This window comes from Thunnus albacares, chromosome 11, assembly GCF_914725855.1.
Source record: "Thunnus albacares chromosome 11, fThuAlb1.1, whole genome shotgun sequence".
In the NCBI taxonomy this organism is placed as follows: domain Eukaryota; kingdom Metazoa; phylum Chordata; class Actinopteri; order Scombriformes; family Scombridae; genus Thunnus; species Thunnus albacares.
Window position 1 is genome coordinate 11,717,307 of NC_058116.1, and position 18,818 is coordinate 11,736,124.

Below are 18,818 nucleotides of genomic sequence, written 5' to 3' on the forward strand. Positions count from 1 at the left end.
ATGAGGAGAACTGCTGCTGTTTTAAAGGCAAAGTGTGGTCATAACAAATATTGATTTCATGAAGGGCGCAGAGATAGATAAGACCAGACAATGGATATGAAGGAGAGGGGGAGGGGAGGGGAGGTCAGCTGTAGGTGTGACCGCTGACATTCTGTTTGTGTGTTTGAAATGGCTGCTGGCATCACACACGTCAAATCAGATTTGTTAAATTTTTCTTTCCATTTATTATGGCCTTGGTGTCACAATAAACACATCCTCTATTGAAACTGCTTTATTGTCTTTTGAAGTTAACTGAGTTGAAAGCAGTGGCGGGTTGCAGACAGTCTAATGAACAGGCTGTTTGGTTTGTATGAGCACTAGGCTCATTTGATTAAAAAAAAAAAGCACCTACCTTGTGTAAGTTGACAGCGTAAGGTGCAGGGTCCCAGGCCACCAGGGTCACATTCTTGTAGATAGAACTTGTGTTGAATCGATGCCTGGGATTGGCCAGAATCTGTAGAGGGAAATATATAGCGTATACCAAATTAAATGCAAGTATTGAATCATATAGTAGCAGTTATTTTACCCAATACAACCAGCCTAAAAGCCAGAATCTCCTTAAAGCAATTAGGGCTGTGACTAACAATTATTTTCATTGCAGACTAATCTGCTTACTCAGCAATCCTCATAAATCTTTTAGTCTATAAAATGTCATATAATGGTGAAAAATGCACGTTATAATTCCCCAAAGCCATAAGGTAATGTATTCAAGTGTCTTTAATGTTTTGTCTGACCAACAGTCCAAGACCCAAATTCATTTATGATTACATAAAACAGAAAAAAGCAGAACCTCCTGATATTTGAAAGGCTAGCACCAGCAAACATTTGGCAGTTTCTGTTGACCAACTAATTGGTTAATCGATTAACTGTTGCAGCTCTAAAGGCGATAGTTCAATGGTTCACACGGTCACCAGACTTCCTGGAGTCATGTCGTCATTGTGAGTGGAGACTCCACTGCTCCCTTCCGAGAAATATTCAAGCACATATCTGCCAGTAAAACAAGATGTCAGAGAGCTTTACAGGTGCAGGTATGTGGATTTTATTATTTCTGGACAGAGCCAGGCTAACTGTTTCCCCCTGTTTCCAGTCTTTATGCAAAGCTAAGCTAACCTGCATCTGGTTTTATCCTTATATTAAACTGACAGATAAGGAAGTTGTAGTGGAAACTTACTGAGAATGTATACTGAAATGCTGAATCATTGTAAGGTCAAGATGTCTTGTATGACTTGAACAGGTGTGTGACCCTGCCATACTTAGTGGGGGCCAGATGGACCAGCTGTAAAGATAAGATGTGGCCTTGCAGGGGTTCATCTCTTGTTAGTGTGTGTTGCAGTGACTGGCTCCAGCTGCAGATAATTAGGGGAGCTGTTTGCGTCAGTTAAAAGATATATAAGATATACTACATTTGTCTCCACGGGGAAGAGAACACAAGTGACATAAAACCAGTAGCACACATTGTACCTAAAGATAAAACATAAACCAGCAGCATAAAAATCAGGAAAATCAAATCGACAACAGTAAACATAAAACATGCGGCATCACATAAGTCTTATCACATTTCTCTACTGCACGTAAACCCTTAGCTAACGGCACCTTTTGTTGCATGGTGTTTGGAGTCCTGACATATGAGGAAATAAATGAATAAGTGACCTTGTTGTTCTCTGTGCCGAGGTACAAGACAAGTGTTCTGGTGTTGCTCTTTAAGCATCTGTATGTACAGCATTGTGTGTACAGTGTTCTCTAACTGCATTGTGTGTGTGTACGACTGCTTCCTGAGGCCCAGAATTAAAGTACTTTCAGCTAAGACAGCTGAGACTGACGAGAGAGTTTAGTTTATTGTAATTATCCTTCAAGAGTGGTATCAATTTTCTCATCTTACTCCCTGCAAGACAGCAAATGAGCGTATTTCTAAAAATGTCAAACTATAAAGTCAAATCTATACTTAAAAGCAAGTTTATTAGGTACACCTTAATACCATAAAACTAATGCATCCCGCAATAAAGCACGTGTGGTTTTGCTGAATTGTATTGGTTTATACGTATGAATGGGATGGACAAAATATTAGAAACACCTATGAATATATATAGTACTTCACAAAAGTTTTAGGCACTTCAGATTCTTATGTATTATGCACTATCATCACAGAGGCGTCTGATCTGTCCCAAATTTATTCTGCAGTATGACGACCCCAAGCATACTCGCCTGGGTCCAAGCCTTTGAATCCGCCCACGCGACTAAGTCAAACTTACAGCCTCAGACTCATAGAGAACCGTCCTCAACAACAAGAACAAGGAGTCCTGCAACAGATGGTATGGCCCCAAGAGATCCCTGATCTCATCACCATGGAGTCCGTCTGGGATTACATGAAGAGACAGAAGCAACTGAGACGCCTGAATCCACAGAAGAACTGTGGCAACTTCTCCAAGATGCAGGAACAACCGACCTGCCAAATACCTTAAAAACCTGTGTGCAAGTGTACCGACGAGAACTGCTGCTGTTTTAAAGGCAAAGAGTCATCAAAGCAAATATTGATTTCATTTAGGTTTCTCACTTTCTACATTTCGTGCCTAAAACTTTTGCACAGTACTGCATCTACACAGCAGGATTTTTACTATAATGTATAATTGATAGTGAGAGTAATCATCTCTATTCACAAATGGTTTTTGAGCCAAAATAAAAAAACAAGAGTGAAGCAACACTAACAACCAAACCATCAATAAAACAACACTTACTACACAATAAAAACATTTTAGAACAACTGTGTAACGTGTATGATAATATGGACTGAAGTCATAAATCATGAATTATTATGCCACTCCACATAACTTACGTGCGTTTCAGTGAATATGACGCAGCTCTCTCAGATATATAACTATTAATGATTCATTATGATGCATCATATAAGACCAGACTCACCTGCGAGTTGATGATGCGGATGGTGGTTTTGTTCCCCACGTCCCTCTCGTATCCTTCTGTAGGTGCAGCATTGAACCTTAAAACTGCATCATGAGTATCTGAAATGCAAATACGCAATATTATTAAGTCATTATTGTACACAGGAAAATGTCACAGTATCATCACAATAAGACACCTTCAGTATTGAGTATTGAGCTTCAGTAGGAAATGAGGTTTTTTTCCTCCCCCCACTCCTCACTTTGCTGAGGTTTTTTTGCACCTTTCTACAGATATATGAGCACTGAAGTTCACACTCATCCCTACTGGCAAACATTATTGAGTTGTCTCCATAAATTTAAATTAAGACGAACTGCCTGAAATCAAGAGCTTTTGCACTTTAAATGTTTCACATTAGCCAGGTCTTCAGGCTGTCACCGCTGTCCTCAAGAATTACTGCTTAGTCTTATCATTTTTTGGAGGCAATTTCAAACAGAATAGAGCAACGTGAAACATAGGAAGGCATACTGTGACTCACTGAAATATGCACACATTCATTTGCATATGTATGACTTCCAACTCATGCACACACACACACACACACACACACACACACACACACACACAGTATCTGTTTTGCAGATAGTGAGATCAATGGCCCGGCAACATCAAACAAGTTTTTTTTGTGGCAGGAATTCACTATGACAACACGGTGACTGCAGCGCTGTAAATTATGATCACACTGATGGGCGAACAATGATGTCTGGCAGGCTCACAGAAGTAACCAAAGTGCTCTCTAGTGGTTAGTTCGGGTAACTGATGAGCCACCACTAACTCGCAGAACATTTCAGTTTCCAACTCTGCAAGTCCGCATTGTTTGGTTCACATGGTTTTGGTTTCACACACCAACATGAAATCCTCAGCTTGATGGATGGTTGTAGTAATAATTACAAACTTGTAATGTCCGCCTGTCTGTTGATCGATCCATCAGTGCCACTGATCCTCTCGTGTTGATCTGACACCAGAATGGATGATCCTCCAGCTTTTGATCTGATACTCTTTCATCACTGCCACCCCTGCACTGTTACAACACTGATCGGCATTCAGAACAACAACAACCTACCTACTGCAAACACTCAGGGAACACAGTGCAGTGGTGGACAGTAATGCAATACATTTACTCTTGTAAACATTTTTTTTTTTTTTACAATTGTTTGTAATTTTGAAGTACTTGTACTTTAATTTCTACTGCACTAGACTTTGGAGGCAAATATTGTACTTTTAACTCCACTATATTTATCTGACAGCTTTACTACTTAGTTACTGAGCAGATTCAAATTATTAATACAAAATAGAATTAACTAAAAATAATAATGTAACATTACAGATCGAGCTACCCAACAGTATATAAAAGTATTTACAATCAGCCCCACTTTTACCAGCTGTAACATTAAAGGGATGCTTACAAATGAATGCATTCATGGATATAATCCAATAAAATGACAAATGATTCTGAAATGGGCCATTTTGCATAATGAGTTACTTGTGGTACTTTAGAGTATATTTTGGTGCTAATACTTTTGTACTTTTACCTAAAGATATCCTTCAGACATGTATTAAGAAACACACACATATTGTGCTTGGAACAATAATGTGTGTCTGATATTGTTTTTCCACAAAAAAAGTAAAGTTGTAATGTAATTATCTATCTAAAAAATCTATGAATATGCTAATGTGTTAAATTTAAAAAAAACAAACAAACAGCTGGACACAAGATGCCTCCTACTTCACTATCAAGTTCATTCTCAGTGTTCTGCGCACTGGAGGCTTCAAGTTTCCACATCACACTTTTGTAAGTTGCACACTGGACTGTGATTGGCTTCCAAACTAGTTGTGATGTCACAAATCCTGATCATAGGCCCGCCCCTTAAAATGAGAAACTTTCCACTTTCAGCAGATGAATGTGAAAACAGCCTTCTAGTGTCAAACTCTGCACATACATCTTTCTGCACAGACTGCAGGAACAAGAAGAAAAACATGTTTTTGAGTAGAGGCACTTTAGGTAAAATCTTGAAAAAAATGAGTATTTCTACACTGTGGTATTGTTACTTTTATTAAAGTAAAAAAGTACTTGCCCATCACTGCTGGCTTGACATTGACTTCACCCTCCTGCTCCAATATAATCCTGTCAACATGCCTGCTCCCTACAGAGCTACACCAGACTGATGGAATTTCAATAAGGTTTTCTTAAAAGCACAGATCGTTCTGTATCTACATCCAGAAGAAATGCATGTTGGTGATAAAAGCAAAAAGTCTGAAGCTCATTTTAGAGAAGAGAGGAGACTCATATTTTTACACATTATATAAATATTTTGTGAAATTGTATGTATTTATTTGCTTTATTTATGTATTTATTATTACTTTATTTATTTTATTTTCACAACTATTTCTAGTTTTGTTGCTCCAGGGTGTTTTTGATGATGTTTTTACACACATGTGCCACCACAAGTTAGTACATACACTGTTGTTTTTACATATTTAAGCCTTTGGCTCATTGAACCTGAAGTGCCAAGTAATACATGCTGCTCTTATTAGTGTTAATAAAAGAGCCTTGATTGTATATTTTTATTATTTATACGTGTGCAGCCACTATCACACATGCTTTATTTTATGTTCATGAGAAAGTATCGCACAATGTAATTAAACATAAAATAAGGCACACTTGAGCGTATTCATGAATGCTAATAGAAATGCCTGAATGGAAACCCGCTCACACGTCAGTTGTGTTCATGACAAATAACTTGTATGGTTATTTTTTTCCCCTACAGCAAGTGATGTTCTATCTTGTCTGACTGTGACCCCTTAAAATGAGGTGCGACCCCTTCACAGGCTGCAGAGTAGTGAGCGGTTTGATCAAAGAATCGTTCGTCGTTTCATGTGATTCCTTCTCAGAGGAGCCCTGGAGGTTTAAAGCCAGTCAAGAAATAAAATAGTCCAAAAATACACACATTCATTATCAAATGTTAAAAAAAAAAATCTATTCACAACAGACCAAAGTGATTGTATTACCTCACTCCCAAGTTAAGAAGCAGGAGTTTGAAACATCTTGAAGATTATATAGTTTAAAACCAGCTCCAGGCTTTTCTAGTCTTATCTTCATTTCAAGGCTTTTATTTTAACTTTCCGATGCTTCTGCAACTCTACATTCTTTCTAAACTGAAAAAGTGCTGTATATCAAAGCATCAACTCTTATCCTTTCTCTTCAGAGAAACCAGACAGATCCGCACGTGCAACATGTAGCACTTGTTTTTTCTATCCTTTCCACTTTTTGTTTATCTGATTAACATCAACCTGACTAGGATCAATACTCCAGTCTCTCCTTGTGTTTGCAATTATCTTCTTAATTTCATTATCGCTGCATGTTGTTTCTCCAGAGTGAAAACCACTTTATATTCCATCTGTCTTTCTTTTTTCTGTTTTTTATAGAGCCACCAACCTATTAACCAATAGTATGTCCAGTCTGGTCAACATTAGATTAGTTTTTCGAGAGGAAATGCCTCGAGCTCATGATGGATTTTTAAATTGGTTTTCAAGAAAAGTTCATGAAAGGAGTTCGACTTACTGGTGGTGAAAGGTTGCAACATATTTTATCATTAAATGTTTCTAATATTGTCTCATCATCCATACAGTGTATGTATATGAGAGGGTACAAATATTAAAGACATCTGACATTATAATTTCCTCAACAGCAATACAAACTACAACCTGTCTGACACAGGGGCAACAAGTATTTAAAATATTATTTCACAAAAGTGGTATTTATGACAAGGGTCGGGTATATCCTCTTACAGACAAATCACCACATTAAATAGTTGAGCGATTATATTAATGGCTGAAATTAAATGCTGGCTTTTTTAAACTGTCTGTGTGAAAAAGAGAGAGAGGGGGAATTACATCCACTGGTTCGATGGTTTTAAGGGTTTAAGCGTTTGTGCTTCGTACATCAGCAGTAATTTTTCAGAGGCAGCTCTATCGTAAAGTATGTGAAGCTTGTGACATATACGGTGATTACACTACAATATTACAACACCATTATTCACACTCTGTCATACAGGTTTTGATTAATTTAATGCTCAAGTGTGCATCTATCCACGTCTATGAGATTAAACCGCTCACCGCTGCTACTTCTGTTGATGCAGTATTTTTCCACGTTCTTCTTGTCACATTATAAATAAATTTCACAGTTTTCGATCGACACTCCTGGCACTGAGGCACAGCCTATTTGCACTCTTTAGAACGTGTTAGATGCCTCATGTTGATTTACAAACTCAAACATAGATACTGTACGTAGTTAGATTGTTATATTGTGACACAGCTGCTAGTTGGCTTTAAACTTGTATAATATAACTGAGTTTTTGTACAGCAGCTGCTTCTGTAGTTATGATTTAGTTACTTCAGAGTGAGGTGTCTTTAAGTGCGGATGTCGGTTTCCTTGCCTGACAAATAAAACTTTAGAGAGGAAGTTAATGTCCTCAGCAGGACGGCAGTAATAATTAATGTGAATTTCTGTTTTATCGATCAAGTGAAGAAGGTTATCCAGTCAGTTGTTTGTCAGTTTGTCCAACTCATAAAAGGAAAGAAAGAAGATAGAAATTAGATAACTTGTCATCTGTGAATACATTTTTTAAAATCTAACTTTATTCTAATATCAATCACAGCTCTTCTCCTGGCTCCAGTCCTGGCTCCAGTTATTTCTGGGACATACTGTATTTCCTCTGTATTGACCACTTTGCACTGGCTCCCTGTTATGCTATAAATTGATTTTTTTAATGACTGCTCACTTCTAAAAATCTATTAAAAAGACCTTGTTCCAAATAAATTACCAGCCTAATCCCAGTGTGGGGCCCTGCTGTGCTGGCTATGGACCATTTTAAGGATAATCAACTGTTTTAAAAGATTTCTACTACATTAACCTTTTGTGCTCAGACACACAAGTCTTCTTTTGAATACTTTCTAAAAGTATTTTTTATAAGAAAGCTAGTGTCACAGTTTGCCACATGTTCTGGTTTTGTTCTGTAGCATCTTTGACATGTTAACATGTTTTTTTATCCTCTTCTCTGTGAAGCACTTGTGGCTTTAAGAAAAGCATTGTGTAAATAAATATTGCTATTATAATTTACATGAGTGATGAAATGTTTAGTTGATCAATCTAGAAAATAAATTGACAGAAATTTGATTATTTGTTCAGGTTATTTTTCAAGCAAAATGCCAAACAATCACTGACTGCAGATTTTTAAATGTGATGATTTGCTGTTTTGTTTATTTGATGTAGTAATTGTAAACTGAATATGGGATTTTGACTGTTGGTTGACCAAAATAAGTCATTTCAAGTCACCTTGGGCTCCTTAGATATTGTGATGTTCCACTGTTATCTGACTTTTTTAAACTAACTGATTAATTGACTAGACAAAAATTGATAGATTATTATAAGATTAACCATTATGAAGATAATATTTGCATCAGGGCTATTTCTGTTTTGTCTCATGTATTCACGTGCAAAATAACAAGAAAATAAAAAAAAATTAACTTACATTTAGGTTTAATGTTTAATGCCATAATAAGTAGAATTTTATTGTGATTATAGCATGGTTCAAATTATTCTGATGGCATAAACCCAGTGAAAAAAGGTAGTCTATGTGTTGCTTTCAAATATATTAATCTCAGTGGGGTTTTTTTTCGTTTGTTTGTTTTTAAAACTACCACTGGGGGGCGCCACGTTAGAAATTAAATACAATCAAATAGCAGTTACAAAAGGACAACAAAACAAATAAGTCATATTTGATCCTCCAAAAAACAAAAATCTAAAATCATGAGCCAAATTTTGCAGAAATACTACAAAGAGGCATAGCAGTCGGTGACACATTCAACAAAACAGACTGCTGGATCCTCGATGTGATATTTACTCAACAACAAAAACTACAGACTCAAAAATGAGAGAGAGAGTTAACAGTTAACATTACAAACCCAAGAAAGAGAATATTTGTTGCAGGGCTATTCCACTGAATCGAATAATGCTGTAATGTGTTATTATCTCAGCCCCCTGTGCTGTACTGAGGAAGCTGTTCATTCTGGTGACCACATGATGGCAGCCGCACATCACACTAACCCTGACACTGAACTGAAATCTTAGCTACAAAGCTCTCACATGCTGCAGCCAGTGAGAAACACAATTATCTAAATGTCAGCCAAACTGCAAGTGGCAGAGAAAAGGGCTTTGAGTTTCACATCTCAGGTGATTTCTCACAGTTTGCAGTTATAAAATGTGTTTTTTGATTCAGTGCATCGTTTTGGTGAGGAAAGCACGGGGAGAAAGAAGCAGACAGATTGGGTTCCATGCAGTTTGATTTCCTGTTGAGTCTAAGCTGGAGAATTAATGTAACAAAGTCAAGCGTTTAAAACACTGTGAGGCTGTTCAATAATTAATCGGCTTCAACACATTTATCTCATCTGTCAAGTCAGTAAGTCCCCCCATCAAGCAAAATCTCTTTTTTTGAGAACTGAATACCATGATGATGACACACTGAACCAATACTCTGCTGCTGTTTGACATAAAGATGTATGTGTTCGCCCTCAAAAAAAAAAAAAAAAACTGGTCATGAATAACAATTTTTTGACTACTTACTTCCTGTTTTCTAGTGATGGCATATGTGAGGCTCAGAACAGATTTGTACTGCGTTATGTATGCTGAGAACAAGTATGATGCTGAATAGATATGCTCACTTCCTTTATTTATGAGCATGTGCATATGGGCCACATTACTGGACAGAAATAAGAAAAAACAAGCATGGAAGATGATGACACATCAACAGATTAGAAAACACCTGCCGAGTTTAAATCCGAGGCCTGGCGCTCAAAGCTGAAGACTGCCTCTCTTTTCTTTGTTACTTAAAATAGTGAAGTCAACCTCAGTATTGAAAAAGAAACCAGAAACACCAAAAACATTTTAATACACAGCCACACGCTCAGACATAGTGAATATATTTCATTTCCCCTCGTTTTATTTACTGACTGCAGTTTTAGTCTGTGTTGTTTTCTGTGAAGGAAGTTTGCAGAAAATCTGTTTGCACCTACAGCTTTATAAATAAATCTGACCTCATAATGATTTCTCTTACAGCAGGGGAACTTTTCCAACAGCGAATGGAGGCATTAGCGTTGAAAGACTGCCGTACTCACTTACAGCACCACCGGTAATTCCACTGTGATCACAAGTCAAGTGCAGATGTAGCTTTGCATAACCTGCATGCATCTGGGTTTCTTGTCTTTCTATGACATTGTTATCTGGGACAGGCAGAGTCTATATCATTCTGTCGGCATATAGAAATGTTATAGAAATATAGTGCATACTGTAAAACTGAAGCCCCCTCCCCACCCTGATATTAATTCTAGTTTTTGCTCTTGAGCACCTGAATTCACAATTAAATGCAAGGAGGCTATATGTGATGTGAAGGCGCCTGATTGGTTACCGGAGGGGGTTCTGCTTTTTTTTCTAGTGAGCCATCTGTCCCTGAGTTCACACTCTCCCCACTTACCAAAGAGCTGCCAAAGACTCTAAACCAAGAGCACACACACTCAAGCGCAAAGACATATAGCCTACTAGGCACACATTCAACCCTGCTCACAATCAGCTTGACAACTTAATAAGTAAATGCCATGCAAAATCCTACGCACATGCAAATCATTACTGAGTGCAAATGGATATTGTTGACCTTTAAAGATTCCCTCCAGACATGTTGTAAGAGGTATATAAAATTATCTACTTTGAATAATAATTTGTGTCTTATATGTTTTTTCCACACAAAAAAAGTTCAATTATCTTATATGTGCGTGCACAGGAGATTTTCAGTTTTCCACATCACAATTGTGTAAACTGAATATTGGACCAGGACTGGTTCCAGACTAGTTGTGTCACAAATCCTGCTCAAACTCTGATTTTCAATGAGCACAGAGAAACTTTCCACTTTCAGCAGATGAATGTGAAAACAGCCTTTAAATGTCAAATTCTGCACGTACATCATTCTGCACAGTGAAGCTCAAACATCGAAGTCAAGTAAGAAGAAAAAAAACCAACACATTTTTGAGTGGAGCGGCACTTTAAAGTTCAACATCTTAGCCATCACGCCCTAAGCATAAGAGATCAAGAATAGAATACATTGATGTTGACATGAATACAGCTTAGTCACTTGCATGGTTAACCTGATTCACTTAGGTTCAACTGGAGTTGTTAGCTAACTCCAGTAAATATCTTAACACGGATCTGAACAATCTTATTATACCTGTACTTTACAGGTACAGTTACACTATATACACATACGCTTTGTAGCGCTTGTTGGATGTAAGCTGCTCCATCAGAAACTCAACACTTCTTGCATAAGTTTTTTTGCATATGTTTCACAATAAAAGACTTTAGGGAAGTGAAACATTATGGCCACTGACCCAGTGGAAGTTTGAAACAGATGGAAGAGCACTGAGACTGCGTTAACGTTCACCAGTGCCACACATCACATGACATTAACAGCAAACAGGGGAACTAATGCTTTTCTCTAATATTAGCTTGTCTCAAACCAAGGCCCTTTTATTTAAGAATATATGATGCTACTATTGTTCTGTTGGCCATTTTACTTCGAATCTTAATGATTTTGGTTACTACTCGACCTTTCCTTTAGTGCCACAAACAGGCTAAAATCTCCACTTGAAATCTCGTCCCTTATAGTGTCACAACATACAAAACTTCATTAATAATGGTATGTTGTGCCACAGCTTCTAAGTAAACTGATGCTCCCTGGAAAATTGTTCTATTTTGGACATTCCCAGCTTTCCTCTTGCACTATCCAGGGATCCACTCCCCAACTTTGCACAGCAGATAATCATAATCTAACAGGCAGAGGGTTGTGAAATTTGCTAAAACATTTATGCTTCTGAGGAGACACAGTAAACCTTTTTGATTTTAATCACTGAGTGGTGTTTCCTCCAGTGCCACATGCTGTACATTCAGTCCAACAATTGCTAAGGCACTGCAAATACCAGAATAATGAGCGTGTTGTTTGTTATGTCCAACACTTTAGTATCGTAGGGTTGAATGAATGTTTCCACTTGGGATTCGGACGTTTAGTTTAGTGGGAGGTCTGTGGGCAAACAGCATTTTCAAAGATCCTGACCTTTCAACTTATATCTTTACTACCAGTGTGTCCTCCCACACCTTTTCTTCTGACAGCTGTAGGGCTTTAAGACTAGTGATGATTCAATGTTTAGGTGAAAATACAAAACAATACTTTCTTCAAAACCTTTTGGAGTATGAAATTTTTTTTTTGCAAACCCCTTTTTTCATTTAACAAAAGAGGCCAGACATCTCAGTCGGTACCAAAAAGGTTTTTTTAAAAAAAAAAAAAGGTACTAGCCGTGTGTCCCCTTATTGCCCTTACACAAAATCTTTGTCCTCTCTACTTACCGATCTCTTTGCCCAGTCCTGAGCGCAGAATGGCACCAGCTGAGGTGACCACCGCACAGGTCTTGAAGCTGCTCTGGTCCTGCCGTCTGTACAGTTGCTCCAGGGGAAGGGTCGGCACAAGACGAGCCCAGTCAAGTGAGGAGAACGGCTGCTCCGACCCATCCACTGTCCTCAGTGGGGCCTGAGCTTTTATCTGACACAACAGCTCTTTGGCACTCTGGGCAACCCTGCGATGCCCCTTGTAGGAAACATGGTGTTTGTTTGCGTTCACATAGTCCTTCATAGCACGCTGCAGCCGAGGGCTCAACATGTTGGCCGACACACGGCCCCGCCACAAACGCTGCACCACAGAGGCTGACTTGGAGAAGTAATAATCCTCCAGATCGGAGGAGTCACCAGCGACCCTCCTGCCTCTAGTCCTCTTTCTGTTTCCCTGTTCTTCGTCTTCGTTTTCCCTCTCATCATCTTCTTCTTCCTCCCCTCCATGGTTGCGTGTGGCGCTGACATGGTTCAGATACTCTGTCTGGGAAGTTCTTTCACGACTCCGGACAACAGGGTCAGAGTGAGAACCCACATTTTCTGTGCCGAACGAGGACCAGGCAGCCAGGCTCTGGGGGTCCAGGTATTCCTGGCGACTGGCCTCCTGGCTACCGTAAATGGCATAGGGTGCACTGTTAGGGCTGTGGCTCACCTCCTGGCTGAACTCTGAGTTAGGGGAGTTGGTGGAAGGCTCTGGTTCATCTCCAGGGTAGGATGTGGTTAAGGCGGAGGCCAGCTCAAGCCTGGACCTCACAATGGCAAGCTGCTGATGGGAGGCCTGTATGGAGGCCAGGCGACGGGTGTCAGGGTGCTGGGAGAGTAAAGAGCCGGCAGAGGTCAAGGTCTCATCCGCACGCGCATCCAGGAAGTAAGAGAGGAGGGCGAGGAAGAGGAGAACCCAAGCCAGCATTCCCACCAGCACCAGCTTCCGCCACTGCCTCATACTGGACTTCATTACCTCTCACTCACATACACACCTGTTCAGCTGGCCCACCAACAACAAAGCCCCACAGCCAGGACTTAGCCCAGAGGTCAGCTGGAGGGCCTGTAAAAGAAGAAAGCTCAGAATGAAACATAAGAAATGTAAGGGGAGACACAAGTAAAGCAGATGTTTGAGACGTACTCACCTCAATGGACGATTCTATTTCTTCATGTCCATGTGACCGCCAGGATGCAACAGGACCCTGAGAAGAGGAGCGGTACAAATGAGTAGAGGCTAGGGTGCACATGCATATATGAAGTCTACTGTATGTGTGCATGAAAACACTCATGCAAATGATATTTCGGTATGTTGTGTCACAACATACCATTATTAATGGAGTATTGTGGTGCTATAGAGATGCTTCGACCTATGAAAATCATATTCTCCAGACATAAGGGAACATGCTTGTTTGGTACAGACCGCCGGAAAAAAAAAATCATATTGTGCGACAACATACCATTATCAAACTATCTTCAGAGCAGTGCAGCAGTGAGTTTGTTTCTCACAGTTTTTTCTCAGCGCTTGATTTTGACTGATACAACTTTTCCCAATGTGTCTTTATTTACAATGTGCTGCTTTGACACATTTTTGAAGTGAACGTATGATATGGTCATTCAATCATTCACCCACTGAGGTTGCATCTCATCTCATTACCAAAGTAGTTACTGGATAACAGTGAAAATAGTTGCCTCACTCATTAAATACGTGCTCTTTGCCCCTTGATATAGCACCACTGCTCATTTTACCGCAAGCTTGATAAGCCTAATACTATATTTAATAGAAATTTAATATTTTTCTTACGACGTAAGAGGCACTGTTTACTTCAGACGAGGTGGGGCACTTCCACCACACAATGCTGCAGGAGACCCAGTGTTCTATTCATACTTGTGGGATACTCAAACAAAAAAAAAATCAAGACATTGCTCACTGGTTTGAAACAGATATCAGTTCTCTGAATAAAAACAGATAATGTCTGTTTTTTATTTTGTTTGGATTTCCATTTGCTGTCACCATTATAACATTCACTGAGATGCACTATGGTTGTGACACTTTTAAAACTTGGATTCATCGACATTACATACAAGCTTTAACACGATACATTTGTTTATTTCTGTGCTTTAGTAAACTACATCAGTTAAAAACACTATTGTTACCAACAAGAGTTACTTTCTCTGCAGCTTTGATAACTCTGGGGTACTACACGCTAAGTTCACTGATGACTTACAGAGTGAAATACACAGCAATGAAGGTGAGTAAATGAAGCATTAAACTGTCTCACATCAGAGGACTCCAATCTTCTCAACCACAAGTAATTATGAGTTTTAGTCTCTTAATGTGAGAGCATTTCTCCGGAGAGCAGCAGACTGAAGCAGGAGGAAAAAAAGCTCCTGAGTGTTAAACCTCCTCCAGTCCTAATTACAGCTTCCTGTCTGTAGCTGCCAGGACCTGCAGAGTGCAGCACAAGTGATCTTAGGCGCCCCTGAGGTCCCCCCCCCCCCCCTCCCCATGTACCCAGACATCCAAGCCTCCTGCCCTGGGCCACACAGGAGGCCAAAGCTCATCCACTGACCCTGGTCAAGCAGGAGGAAAACAGCGGGAAGTAATTAGGCCAGAGGGAGCAGAGACAGTATGGGAGAAAGACAATACTGGAGAGAAACTGCAAGCAGGCACACATCTCCACAAACACACAAAAATCTGATAACTCTGTTAGGCCTTAAGGCCGTAGACAGGTGGGATAGGTGATAGGCAGTAATCCCCTGTGTAGCAGTTTCAACATGTCTATCACACTGGGGCCAAATGTTACTCAGTGGAAAATATGCCATTTAACACCTGGAAAAAGAAAAAAACAAAGATCAAGCAAGACAACACACAGCTGCCCAGTGGCAAAGATATCAACAACCAAATGTCATCTATATACACCACTGCTCCACAGAAGCCCAATGTGCGTGTGTGTGCGTGTGTGTGTATGTGTGCCCCGAGCAATGTCGTTCATGCATGTGTGTGCAGCTAGTTGGCCTCACCTGGCAGCAATCAGGGTGTGTGCCTGAGTAACTGCGGTGAAACAACATAAATGCGTGGCACAGATGGAGAGGCGGGGGTGGAGGACCGAGCTAGTCTTGTGAGGGTTACACAAAGAAACAGTACAAAATGGAAAACATGGAAACGAGACGCTGCCAGACAGCAAAGGGCCGCTAAATGACTAAATGAGAGTTTGTGGGAGACCGATGTGAACATAAAAACGTAATAGAGTATGTAGCATACATCCAGTAAACCTAAATCTAATGGGAATAGTGGGAGAGAGGAGGCTTTGTAATAGGCCGGAGGAGATTGATTAAATGTTTGCAGGCCATTTGTCCTCAGGGGGGTAATTATGTGGTTTATGACCTGCATGAGAGGAAAAAAATAGAAAGTGAATGAGTGGTGAACAGAGAGGAAACGTGTGGAGAGTAACTGATGACCTCTCAGTACATATATAAACCACCACCTCACATGTAGCCTTAGTGGGATGAGCCAAAGTGGGTCAAATGGGACTCAGGAGGCCCAACCAATCACAAGGCCTCTGACATGTCGGGTCAAAACTGAATGAATGAATGAATGTCAATAAAAAATTAAAATGTATTATTTTGTCCAGATTTTGTGACGATTATGGCTAAACTTATTTTTATTTTAACTATAAATAAATTGATTTGTTTTGTGCATAAAATGTCAGAAAATAGTGAAAAATTGTTCATCAAAATTTCCTAAAGTCTACAGAGACGACCAAAACCCAAACACTGCAATTCTCACCATAGGGAGGCTGGAACAAAGACGTTTTTGGTTGAAAAGTAACTTAAAGGAATAGTTCAACATTTTGGAAAATCTGATCATTCACTTTCTTGCCAAGAGCTAGATGAGCAGACTGATAGCCCTGTCTTATTTGTACATTCAACATGAAGCTACATTCAGCAGCAAGTTAGCTTAGCTTAGCCTAGCACAAACACTGGAAACAGGAGGAAAAAGCTCGGCATCTAATGGCATCAGCGTGTTTCCTAAAATGTCAAACTTCTACTTTAAACAATTAATCTATCACTGACTAACTAATCAACTAATAGGCAGGTCCGCCTCTTTCGCACAGTGTACAGTAGTGCCGTGCACAAAGGAATGAAAGCTAGCTGCTGCTTTTAATGGAGCTCATACACACCTCAGACAACTCACATGGTCTCTCAACAACAATTGCATCCTCAATAAAGAGGCCTCACAGCAGAGAATGTACTTTCTGAGGTGTCAAGAAGTGTGGTATGAGCACCAATACTCTCGTGAACATTTATCACTGTACCATGAGAGTGTCCTGACAGGCTGTATCACAGTGTGGTTTGGCAACCTGACTGCTCAGGACTGCAGACTGCTACAAAGATAGCAGCAAAAATCATTGGCTCGGAACTACCACAACTTCATAACATTTACACCACAAGCACCTGCAAAAGGAAAACCCAAAACATCATTAAGGACACCAGCTGCCCCGCTCATGTTCTGTTCTCACTCCTATCTAAAAAACGTAGCCGAGCATCAAATCACACACCATCCGCCTCAGTAACAGCTTCTTTCCACAGGCAGTCAGGTTGCTGAACAGCTGACACATCCATATGCACCTCACATTGTTGTAATGTTATCGTGTACTATATATTGTGTATACAATATATGCATATGAATGCACTGTGTATATAGTCTATGTAGGTCTGTAGTGTTCTTCTTGTTGTGTTTGAGATGGTGAGTCCTTGGTGTAAAGGCTGAGAGAGCCAGAGCACAAGTATTTATTTGTATTTTTAATACACATGACAATAAAGTTGAACTTGAACTTGACAAGGATGAAGAGCTTTTAAATGCATTCCAATTTAATCCATCGATTTAGCATTGTACTCCTTTAACATGGTCGGACTTTGGACATTGTCTAAATTAATGAAGCAGAACCAGAGATATGGGCTCTTTTATTCCACGCATTCTTCATTCTTGTCAATACCTGGCCCCTCACCAACAATGCAACAATTTGAGTGTTACACTAGCAGCTTATGGCCTCAAGCAGACATCATTGGGGATGAGCTGGTCTGACACTCAGTATCGGCATTGGTCCAATACTGATCCAGTGGCCAAAATCACTTGATCGGATATCAGAAAAAAAAAAAAGTATAGGCCACTATGATTCATTAGCCTAAACTATCACGTAAATGCTTAAACTTTGAGCGACATGGTGTAAAGAGAGAAGTGTCTTGAGTAACACAGATGAGCAGCATGTGTCACATGAACAGTAGCTGGAACATGAGTGAGAGCTGTCAGCAGCGCTGTCATCATGTCAGCTGTGTAGAGTTATTTTAGGCTCAAGGAAGAAAAAAGCCAAACAGCCAAGTGCAATTTATGCGATGCAAATGTTTGAGGGGGTGACAGCAGTGTTGGAAACTTCAACACCACTAACTTGAACACTTGCAGAGGCATCATGGAAAGGAGTATGCCGAATTTATACAAGCAATGAGTGCCAAGAAGAAAAGTGTGCCGCAACAAACATTGCTGGAAACAATTCATAAGCATGAGAATCTCCCTTCAGACAGCAACAAAGCAAAGCTGATAACGGAGAAAGTCGCTGAAATCATTGTGCTGGATGACCAACACCTTTCTGTTGTTGAAAATGTGGGTTTTCAACGCTTAATTGAACATTTGGAGCCTCGCTACACTTTGCCAAACTGGCATTTCATCTCCAAAACCGCTATCCCAAATAAGTACAAGCAAGTGTGCAAATTAATTTCAAAATGTTTGGAAAACATTGCCATGATTAGTTTCATAACAGACATCTGGAGCTCAGACATGTGTCCAATGTCATTACTAAGTCTGACAGCACAGTGGATAGACTCAAGTTGTACTTTGCAAAAAGCAGCGCTGCAGGCTAAGCAGTTTTGTGGCTCACACACAGGAGAGTCCATCGCTACAGCAACAAGGGAGATGTTAAATTCATGGAAAATTAAGAGGAATGTCCTTTAAGAGACAATGCTAGTAACATAATAAAAGCAATGGATCACCTTGGAGCTCCTAGTTTGGGATACTTTGCACATACCCTGCGACTTATTGTGAACAAGGGACCGCTATCACAGTGTAGGGTAAGCGATGTGCTGGCTATCAGCAGAAAAACGGTGGGTTACTTCAAGCACTCACCACTTGCGTATTCTCGCTTGGAGGACATTCAAGTGGAGCCAAATATGCCGCCCAAGCGTCTGCAACAAGATGTACGAACGAGATGGAACAGCACATATTATATGATCGAGAGCCTCGTTGCACAGAAACGGGCCCTGTGTGCATCTTACAGCAGAGTATAACCTGCCAGCCACATTGACGGTA

The 18,818-nt window shown here is 39.9% G+C and overlaps 1 protein-coding gene across 2 annotated transcripts in view; it reads right to left on the bottom strand.

Annotated features, from left to right (window-relative positions):
• st6gal2a (ST6 beta-galactosamide alpha-2,6-sialyltranferase 2a) overlaps positions 1-18,818 on the bottom strand; it is a 51,306-nt gene that overhangs the window by 16,067 nt on the left and 16,421 nt on the right. For both annotated transcript variants that reach the window (XM_044366156.1, XM_044366157.1), the window contains exons 2-5: positions 13,603-13,659; positions 12,437-13,520; positions 2,956-3,053; positions 392-493 (exon numbers count right to left, since the gene is read on the bottom strand). In XM_044366156.1, coding sequence (XP_044222091.1) covers positions 392-493; positions 2,956-3,053; positions 12,437-13,430 — 1,194 coding nt within the window. In that variant the 5' untranslated portion in view covers positions 13,431-13,520; positions 13,603-13,659. The remainder of the gene's footprint in view (positions 1-391; positions 494-2,955; positions 3,054-12,436; positions 13,521-13,602; positions 13,660-18,818) is intronic.